The sequence below is a fragment of the Medicago truncatula genome, chromosome 8, assembly GCF_003473485.1.
Source record: "Medicago truncatula cultivar Jemalong A17 chromosome 8, MtrunA17r5.0-ANR, whole genome shotgun sequence".
NCBI classification, from domain to species: domain Eukaryota; kingdom Viridiplantae; phylum Streptophyta; class Magnoliopsida; order Fabales; family Fabaceae; genus Medicago; species Medicago truncatula.
Window position 1 is genome coordinate 26,037,885 of NC_053049.1, and position 10,465 is coordinate 26,048,349.

Below are 10,465 nucleotides of genomic sequence, written 5' to 3' on the forward strand. Positions count from 1 at the left end.
TGGCTTAATTAGCTTAGAAAAACTTTCATCCCATCGTTTCATGTCACCCTATAGGCTACCTTGCGGGACCTTGAATTGCGAATGCACTCTTGACCTCAAGTACACTAGAAAAGTATTTCTCTTTTAGATGATGATTGCAGCCATATGGACTGTTGAATAGGGGCATGCTTTGATTTGATTTCATCACTCTTTTATTTCTTCCCTTTTTGCCTTTTAAGTTTGTTTTTTGGGAAAAGACTAGTGGGGCAAACAGATAAATAAATATAAGGATAATAGAGAGAGAGAGGGAGATGTTAAGACCATGCAAGGTGGGGAACATATTCATATAGATGTTGAAATTAAAAGTATGTTCATAGGTTAGTAGGTTTCATAAGGGTGTTTCTTGCTTTAAATAGGATTAGAAATTACAAAACTTTCCAATATAAACAGTATTTTGAGAAGGCTAGCAGTGACTTGTGGACCATCATTGGTTTTCTCTAGATAGTGCTGTGTGATGTGCAGATACAACAATGTTTTTGCAGAATTGAAATTTGACTTAAATTCTCTCTAATTTGTGAGGTTGTATGAAAAAAAATTAAGGGGAATGGTCCCATTAACAAATGCATCTAAAAAGAGAGAAGGAAGGTGTGTCATGTCCCCCTACAATTGACCCCCCATGAAGAGTGGAAAGGGAATTACATAATTATGTCTTGTTTACCAGTTTGTTTGTTTGGCCCCCTTCTATTCTCTTACCTTATTGAAAGAAGTGGATGAACATAAGAACAGCTGAGTTTGCCCCCACAATTTCATCTTCAATGAACTCATATTTAATTTAATGTTCCTTCCATGATGGTTGGTATTGGTTACAAGTACCTAGACATTGTCTGTGATGTCCTTTTTCTTTTATTTGGAAAATTTAAACGAGTTAGGTTCTAGAGATCAGCATTATCGGTTATACCTTAAAGTTCAAAGAGCGGTAATAGAGATATTTACACCGCCAACTAAGTTCTCAAATCAACATCAGGGTTGAACTTAGGTTCTTATTGCATCTGACATAAATCCTTATCAACTAAACCAACCTGCGTGGACATTGTCTATGATAGACTCAACCAATGCCTTAAACGAGTTAGGTTCTTGATATCAGCACTATCAGTAATACCTTAAAGTTCAGAGAGCGGTAACAAAGGTATTTACATATTATCCGCCAACTAAGTTCTCAAATCAACAATAGGGCTGAACTTAGGTTCTTATTGCATTGGACATAAATGCTTACCAAGTAGACGAACCTTGCGTGGACATTGTCTATGATAGAATCAACCAATGTCTTAAACGAGTTAGGTTCTAGAGATCAGCACTATCAATAATACCTTAAAGATCAGAGAGCAGTAACATAGGTATTTACATATTATCCACCAACTAAGTTCTCAAATCAACAGTAGGGTTGAACTTAGGTTCTTATTGCATCTGACATATATAAATCCTTATCAACTAGACCAACCTGCAAGGACATTGTCTATGATGACTTAACCAATGCCTCATGCCATATGGTTAGTTTTTATTTCTCTATATCTGAAGTGAAGAAAAGAAAGTCATGAATGAGTGTTTATGACATGCAAATAAATGTAAGGATTTACAGTTTGTAGGATTAAAAGGATAATTCACTCTTGTGTGTGAATTGAGATTTGGCCTTGAGACCGTCAACATTTGAGGGATGATTTTGCAACTTGCAAGATGATATTTGTTGCTACAGAGCTACATTTTATAATATATAAGACAGATCCTTGACCATAAAATCTTTTGGAAAGTTATAACATATGGGAAATGTCTATAGTCAAGAACACCATATTAATGTTTTCTTTATATTCCATAGTGGGTGTGGAAGCAGGTTCATTATCAGCCAATTTAGATGATAATGGCAAACAACATCTCTGTCCATCTTTACAAATTGTAATACCAATGAGTACATTGTCAGAAACAGCTCTTCACTTAGGAAAAAATTAAGGGCATTATTAGAAACATTAAGAAGCACTTTAATTTTCATCCATCGTTAGTAACTTTCTATATTATTTAGAAAAAAAGTTGTCACATCATTAAAGTTACTAAGATATCTCACTGATGATAAATATACTTTAAACTGTTTTCAAATCTAAGAACACTAATATTCACTACAATTATACAACTGTCAGTGAATCAACATTAAATCTTTTTCAGTAAAACAAACTAAAGCACGCCTTTAAGAAACAATTAGAACAGAAATTATAAACTGCCATGGAGTTGAGATGATAATTAGAAACTCTACTCAAATACCAAAATATTTCCATCCCATGAGCATGAAGCAATAACATTAGGCAAAACTGGGTGGAAGGCAATGTCCATGCAAGCTTGGTTAAAGGCCTTTATTTTCTTCAAAACTTTGGATGACTGATAATCATAAAGGTAAATAGATCCATCTGAAGAGCCAGATGCAAGCTTCTTCCCATCTAAGCTGAAATTGCACTTAATTGGGAACCCAGAAACCCCATGGTTCTCATATCTCTTATATTTGTTCAGTCTGTATGGCGGGGTGGTACTAAAGATTGCAACATAATTCCCGTTTGATTGCGCAACAAAAACTGGATCAAAGGGGTGGCTTCTAATGCAAGGACAAGTATAAGCTTCCACATAAACCTGATTCAGAAGCATAACATGTTAATTAAAATTTAAACTTACAGTCTTAACAAAGTTTATTCATATATATGGTCGAATCGGTATTCAAAGAATAACTGCATACTCTAAAATGAATATATCACCAGACACCAGTAGCACTTGTGGGTTGAGTTCTATCTCAGCATTAATATTAGATAAAGTCTTCAGAAGAAGTGAAAAATGACCTAAAATATTTGTTGTTGCTGCAGATTATGTTTGTATTTATTTATCAACTTTATTAATCTTCTTTGAAATGTGAGTTCAGCATTAATATTATTACCTTGTACCCATCAACAAATCTCAATATTTCGCAAAACCAGAGTCCCTTGAGCAAAGAAATAAAAATTTTGGTGGATTAATCTGATATGTAGGTAGTCACCTAAAACATAAGCATGTGCATTTCACACTGTTGGACATGTAACTTGAGAAATTGTTTACACTCAATTACTTCTAGCACTATAAATGTGAATATAACTGTAGTAAATCAACATTAAATAAAAAATTCAACCATTTTTTTTGTTTTGTCCTCTAGTGCACCGTCACACCATTTAATCCGGCATGACAGTGCACTAGAGGACAAAACAAAAAAAAAACTTGATGAAAGTAGGGCATTTGGGTAAATAAAAATTCAACCAGGTCATATATGTAACTTTGTTTAGTGTCAGGGTCAGGAAAAAAAAAAAACTCGCTATGTGTTGCCTTTGTTGCAAGTGCTTTTGGGCTGTGTCTTTGTTTTTAGGATTATCAATGTGTTTTCTATTCATCAGTGCAACCCAGAACCACGATTAGCAGCCCCCGTTGCTGCCGAAGAGGTCTTTTTGTTTGCTGTTACCGTAATGTGTTGCTATTTTTTCTCATTTTTCTGTGGTTGGAGCCGATTAAATACTAACATAAACACGGACCATAGAAATGACACAAACATGAGCAGTGTCCAAATATAGGACACCGGGAACTGACGTTTGTGAAGCATATAACAGGAGCATTCAAGTACAGTTATAGAATCAAGATTATCTCCTCTTATGTACTCACTTGATAAGCCTCCAACATATATACATGTGTGGGAGACAGGATGAACAGGTGAACGGACAACATACTGGAGTCTATGTGAGATCTTTCGTAACATTTTTCAATATTTTTTTTTCTAAATTTTATGCCAACATTTATCCAAGTTATTTAAAAACACAACGGAAGGTTTTTTTTTTATTTTTTTTACAAGAGCCGTGTTTACTTATGTGTCAAGTCATAGTTGGGGAGTTAAAGGTGTCCAATGGGTGTCCCAACAGTGTTTGGTGAGTGTCAAGTTGTAACTAGTCCCTTGGCCTATAAACATGTCAAAAGACACCCCAGTCTCTCTGATTCCGAATCCAACAATCTCCCAATTATGCACTCTGATTCTAAGAGGCAGATCCATTGGTCTATAAACAACCAAGCCACCCATTTAGAACATGTATACTAGGCTGCATTAAAAACAGCATGGATGGCAGTTCCGATTAGGAAATAATAAGTGGTAGAATTACTTGATGGCGATAGTTAGGAAATAATTAGTGACAAAACTGTTAATGGCAGTTATGAATAAAAATTCTAGCAGTTATTTATTAAGAAAATATGTGATAGTAGGATGTGATAGCAACTTGTATCCAATAAGAACATGTGCGATTTTTCTCCAACTTCTTTGGAATACCTCGGGCACATTATATACATCAAAGGGGTTGCAATGGACCCCAATAAGGTAAGTGTGACATTGGCCGCACGCAGCCTAAGAACATCAAAGGGGTGTGGGATTAACCGTGTATTTCAAAAACTCATCAAAGACTATTGAAAATTCCTCTTTCTTTTGTAATCTATTACCTTGATTTCAATAATACATTCCCATATTTGATCCATTGCTATTTTTCTCTGTTAGTTTTTCTTTATTCGCCTCTGTTCTCTATCAGTTTTAGTATAACTTTTCATTTTAGTAGGATACAATCCTTGTTACGATCCTATGTTTTACGATCTTGCAACCCCCTCCCGATCCTAGGTAATTATTTTGGTAGGATCTTACAATCCTCGTTATGATCTTATGTTTTATGATCTTGCTACGCCCTTCCCTAACCTAGGCAAGATCTCGATCTTGACAATATTGGACAATTGAATGGAAAAAAGGATTGAAACAAAGAAAGAAGCGTCCAATGTTATTCTATTACTAGGCTGCAGTTATTGTACTAGACGGTTGTTGAGTAAAGACGGAAATGCAAGGAAAAGTCAGTGGCCATTTTATTTTGGGACTGGATATTGATTAGGAGACACCAAGCTCCTTGAATTCTTCGAAGGGAGAGACCAAGACTCTCGAACTTCTTGGATAAGAGTTGCCTTGTAACATAAAACTAACTCTTTCTTTAGTTTGTGTTATTTCTCAATTCTGGTGTGTTATCTTGTAACATTGCCGTTTCTCTGTTTCTGATACAAAATTCCAGTGTTTCAGTGTAATAAACTAATATAGATACCATTTTCTATCAGATTTGTAGAGGGATTGTGGTGCAGCAAGAGAGCGATGAAGTCCGAGCGATGATTATAGACTTGAACTCTTAGCCCCACAAGAGGAAGTTATGTTCATTAAGCTTCTTTGTGACTTGATAGAAAACATCACTAATATTAAAATAAGGAAATGAGGAATCATGATCGAAACATCTCTGGTGATCGGAGAATCAGTATGCAGAGAAGAAGATTAAAACAGAGGTGGTGGAGGATAATTTTCGAACAAGGCTATCGGTGACCTAGGGATCTTGAGACAATCTTAGATTTCAGAGTTTAAAAGAAAGAGAAGATAGCTTCAAGAGAAAAATGAAAATTGTATTAAATTAGTAAAAAAATATTAATATTGATATTCTTTTAAAATGGCCAACCCAGTCATATATTAAACATAGATTCCGATCCAATCACAATCCAGTCATTGTTGGTTGAACCACTAAATCTAGAATAAGTCAATTTACTGGTTCAGTTATAAGTCTGGTTTTAAGTTTTAAATCCATTACTAGCACTTGCAAGCTTTGAAGACTTTTACTAGGCTATTTCCATTATTGAATTCCCTCTAGAACAATTTATTGCTACAAAATAGTTGTAATCAATATCAGTAATGCAGCCTAAACTAATGATAAGTAACTTTCACAACAATTTTGCAGAAATTACGTGAACTGTAAAACAATAGTAGAGTTATCTCACCTGATTAGACAATGGTACCTGTCTTGACACATCCCAAACGATAATAGAATTCTCACTGATATTGCTCCCAGATACATCACTTGAAGAAATGAATTGCTTCCCATTTGTTGTAAACTCAACATCTAGAATAGAACCTAAATTTCGATTATAGTTATGCACAGCTTTGTCAGTTCTGATATCCCATAGCTTGATATGGCCCTTTGATCCCCCAGAAAGGAAGAGACTTGAATTGTCTGGATGGAACTTTATAACTCCAACAATTTGATCTTCTCTGAAAACCTGAGTTTCCATCCCCTTTTCAACATCAATCAACCTTGATGTGCAATCATATCCACAAGAAAGTAAGAAGTGCCCTTGTTGAGACCATTTCACATCTTTCACTGCTGCATTGTGGAAATTTAGCGCACATGCTTTCTTCTTATCATTGCTCCATACGTTCCATATGAAAACCGCATTGTCCATCCCAGCAGATGCAAGGAGGTGAGCTGCAAGGTAACTACAATGAACAGATCATTACTAATAACATATAGAGCAATGATATATCTCTTGCTCCGGTCTGCTCTCTTACTTGTGTGAGTGTGTGATACTTTTAAAATATTTTAACTTTGTATTTATTTACTCTTGTTGTGAATAAATACATGCTTCAAGCAAAAATATATAATACAATACTTTCACCATTAAGAAACAATATAAGAAAACTATTATTTCCTAAAAGTAAGCCATATCACAAACAAGGGCAACAGCTTGTGAACTTAGAGAATTTACCATGAGTTGATGACCAATGTATAGCATTGACAGCTCTAGTATGTCCAGATAGAGTTGCAGATAGCTTGTCAGGTATCGAGTTCAGGTTTTGATGACCCTTTGCTTTACTTTTCAACAATGCTACAATCTTATGGGGTATATCAGCCTCTGAGATACTACCTATATTTATGAACAAGAAAAAGGTCAGAGTAGTTGTCTCTACCAATGGTTTAAAGTTCAATATATAAGTGGGGGAAAATATACAAGGTTAAAAATATCAAGAAAATCTATATCTGAGAAAACTACCATCAAGAAAAGGTCACGCTCCGTCTGAGGAAATAAAGAAATTGCAATTATACAAGCTCATCACTCAGCCAGAGCCTCAGATTATAAGATACAGAAGGTTGCATGTTTGATGCTTCTACTAACCGTTCTCACTAAATACAAGTGGAAGTCCTTAAATTTCGAACTAGATTTTGGATTATGATAAAGTCATGCCAAATGAAGTTATAACTTATGTATAACGCAATAGGTCTCTTATGTTCCCTTTGCTATTAATTACCTTGTTTTCCAGTTATTCAATTCCCTGAAATACCTTAACTAAACACTAAATTGGGAGAACAATGAGTGGAACTTATATCAAGGAACGTAGATAAAATTATGAAATAAAATTTGCATTTCATAATGTTCTACCTCAAATAATGTTATAATAGATTATGGGCTAGTTCGGATAAACGTGTCCAGCACTTAATAAAATAAATACTAAAAGAATCTTGCAATAACAATGAGGTTTCTAAACTACTTCTCAATCTCATATAAATTGAAATATCTTTTGTATTACGATTTTTTCAAAAGTAATATCATTTTACTTCTCCATAGACATCTATATGTACATACGAACTTTTCAGGGGTAAAGAACCATTACCTATTTTAATTGAGAAGTTCTTATAAGCTAAAAGTTAATCCAAAACCAATCTATTTTTCTTTGTCCTTTTGGTAGGTAATTATGCTTAATTTACCCAAGTTTAATAAGAAAAAATGTTTAATTCCTAACCCTAGATTACTATGGACCATGATATACCCACATAAAGGCATATCAGATATGTGTATTAGTGGAAGCCATTGTATTTTAGATATGTCTGTGATTATTTACTGACTGATGCATGAATATGTATGATTAAGCCAAGTAAGCTTTTCTAATTTTTCTCATATTGTGTTTGCTTCGTCCAATCGGTGGAGAAGAGGGGATTTTAGGTCGTGAAGGGAAAATGATGAATTAGGAAAGAGTATGAAATAATATCAAAGTTTTAAATCAAGGTCGCGTAAATATCCTTCATAATGATGATAATTGTGGTCAAATACTGGTTATCCGGCCGCAACTGAAGTCACGATATGGTTGCAGAGACATCAAAAACAACTGATGCCATTTACCGTTTTTTTCCACATATGAATCATATTAGTCGTGCCTTCTCTTCCTGTCGTCGCTCATCCCAATGGCAACTTATGATAGTTAGGACTTAGTTCCATATTTTGTAGGAAAAGGCATTGTTTTCTTGTAACAATCTTATTGAGCTTTAGCTTGAGGGGAGTATTAGAATCATTCATATATTTATTATAAGGATTAGAACCATAGATTAGGATTTGAATTAACAATTTATATCGATTAGAATTCATTGTATTAATTTTATTCTTGTTCCGGACCGAATTTCGGCGCATAAAACGGTCCACTTCACGTGAGGAGTGGTTGTGGAAGGCCCCTACTGCACAGGAACACCGCCCCGGGCTGATCCTGATCGTTGAACCTATCTCTAACCGACTCCCGCATCCGTCACCGGATTTCACGAAAGCAGTTACACTGAGCTCAGTCATATAAGCATAGCTCCACGCCACTTCACGTATTTTCTCACACTTCTCTCTCAAGTTCACATACTATGTTGAGCATCGGAGCGATTAGCTGTTTCGCAGGTTTCTTCCCCACAGTCGACGAACACCAGATCGTCATTAGAACAGAGGTTGAGATCGGTCATCCTAGTTCTATTCCCGCACAGATCAATTCTATATGCTATTATAAATAGAGGTAAGAGTTGTTTGATTGGACACAGACACACACAGAAATCACAAATTCAACAAAAAAAAATAAAAAATCCTAATCAACGGTTCTAATCCTTATAATAAATATCCTAATCAATGGTTCTAATTTTCTATTTTGAACAAAAAATTAAAATTGAGAGTGAAATGTGCAACAACAAGTAGTAGAAAATGGAAAGAAAAATAGTACCGGAGAGCGTGAAAGAAGAGGATTGTGATGAAGAAATGGTAGTTGTAGTAGAGATTGATGATGATGATGATGCGCGTTGTCGTTTGGAAACGTAGCTACCTGGAAGAATGAGAGAAGGAGAAGGAGAAGGGAGATAGGGTTTTGGTGGGTATGAAGAAGTGTGAGATGATTTTAGTCGTTTGGGTTCTTCTTCTTCATCTGAGGAATTTGAATAAGCGTTGCGCAGAAGTTCCATGTGTGTGTTCTTCTCTGCTCCCAATTCAAATTTCTGTTTTTTTCTTCATCTTATTAGGTTTTCAAGGAAGAATAAATAAATAGATATATTGATTTTTTTATAGAGAAAAAAAAAAGATATATTTATTGTTAAAAAAATGAAAATATTTGGTGTATTTGTTTAGATGCTTTTTCTTATATTTTTAAGGCCAAATAGCTATGTGGGTATCTTAAGTTTCACAAAAAATCGGGTTAGTTTTAAGTTTTATAAGTTTTAAATTCAAATTGAATACCCATGACACAAAAGATCCATTTCTATCTTCTTCAACTTTCCCTTTCTTCCTTTTTCCAGTAATACAAAAATATTTCAAGATCTAGGGTAAAATCATATGTATAAATATTTGTGACTTTTAAATGTATGAAACTTAACGAACTATATTTATCTTTTTCAATGACAACAATAATATAATAAATATAACAATTTTTTTTTTTTAATAATACCAACAATATAACATTATTATAGAAAAAACCATTTAAAAGTATAATTGAAATAACAAAAAAGACAGATCAAAATCTCTCTGTTTTCTTTATATAGTATAAATATAGATTATAGGTTTTTCCCCCACAATATAAACATATCGAATAAGACATGGCACATAACAAAATTAGTTGTCTTATATGTTATGCATCGACCAACAAACACATTAAATTACAAAAAATTGTCATGTACAGGAGTGTCCAACACTTATTGTTTTGCGACCGAAACACACACCCTACGAGTTATGCGAATCAAACACATTAGTGATTTATGACAAAATCATTTTTCTACATTGTACCTTTAAGACCAAATATCGTCATTGTTAGGGTAAAACATTTAGGTTGAAATTTAAATTGCAATAAATATTTTATTTAAGTAATAATATTTATACAATTATTTTATGACAACTTTTTCTTCTATCTTTTACCGTTAAAAAACAATATTACCTCCGTCCCTAATTATAAAACCCTTTTGAAAAAATAATTTGTCCCTTTTTATAAGACCCCTTTGGTGTTTCCAAGTACATTAATTATTTCTTTACCAACATACCCTTATTTATTTTGCATTTTTTCTTCAATCAACAATAAATATTATATTGAAAACATAAATTTACTCTCTCTCTCAAGGATAAAATTGTAAAAACAACAGTAATTATATACAAATTTAATACTACAACCAACTTTCTTAATCTCCACAATTTTGGTAAAAGGCTCTTATATTTAGGGACGGAGGTAGTATTAAATAGAGATGTGCGAAAATCATCACAAATATCTTAAAACTGGGTTGGTATTATCGTGAATGTGATAGAGTAGAAGGATCAAAATGCA

At 33.9% G+C, this 10,465-nt stretch overlaps 1 protein-coding gene across 1 annotated transcript; it reads right to left on the bottom strand.

Annotated features, from left to right (window-relative positions):
- Positions 1–2,017: 2,017 nt before the first annotated feature.
- On the bottom strand, positions 2,018–9,163 carry LOC25502675 (WD repeat-containing protein 25). Its single transcript, XM_013590226.3, has 4 exons — positions 8,888–9,163; positions 6,631–6,789; positions 5,866–6,350; positions 2,018–2,646 (listed from the first exon to the last, which is right to left on the bottom strand). Exons 1-4 carry the CDS (start codon positions 9,120–9,122, stop codon positions 2,275–2,277), a joined length of 1,251 nt encoding a protein of 416 aa, XP_013445680.1. The 5' UTR covers positions 9,123–9,163; the 3' UTR covers positions 2,018–2,274.
- Positions 9,164–10,465: the final 1,302 nt, after the last annotated feature.

Bases quoted from the DNA above. Each gene is read 5' to 3' on its own strand.
- LOC25502675 (XM_013590226.3), bottom strand. From the start codon at position 9,122: ATGGAACTTCTGCGCAACGCTTATTCAAATTCCTCAGATGAAGAAGAA. The intron at 6,790-8,887 runs GTACTATTTTTC...TCATAAATATAG, and splicing joins CTCTTCTTTCACGCTCTCCG to GTAGTATCTCAGAGGCTGAT. The intron at 6,351-6,630 runs GTAAATTCTCTA...GTTACCTTGCAG, and splicing joins ACATTGGTCATCAACTCATG to CTCACCTCCTTGCATCTGCT.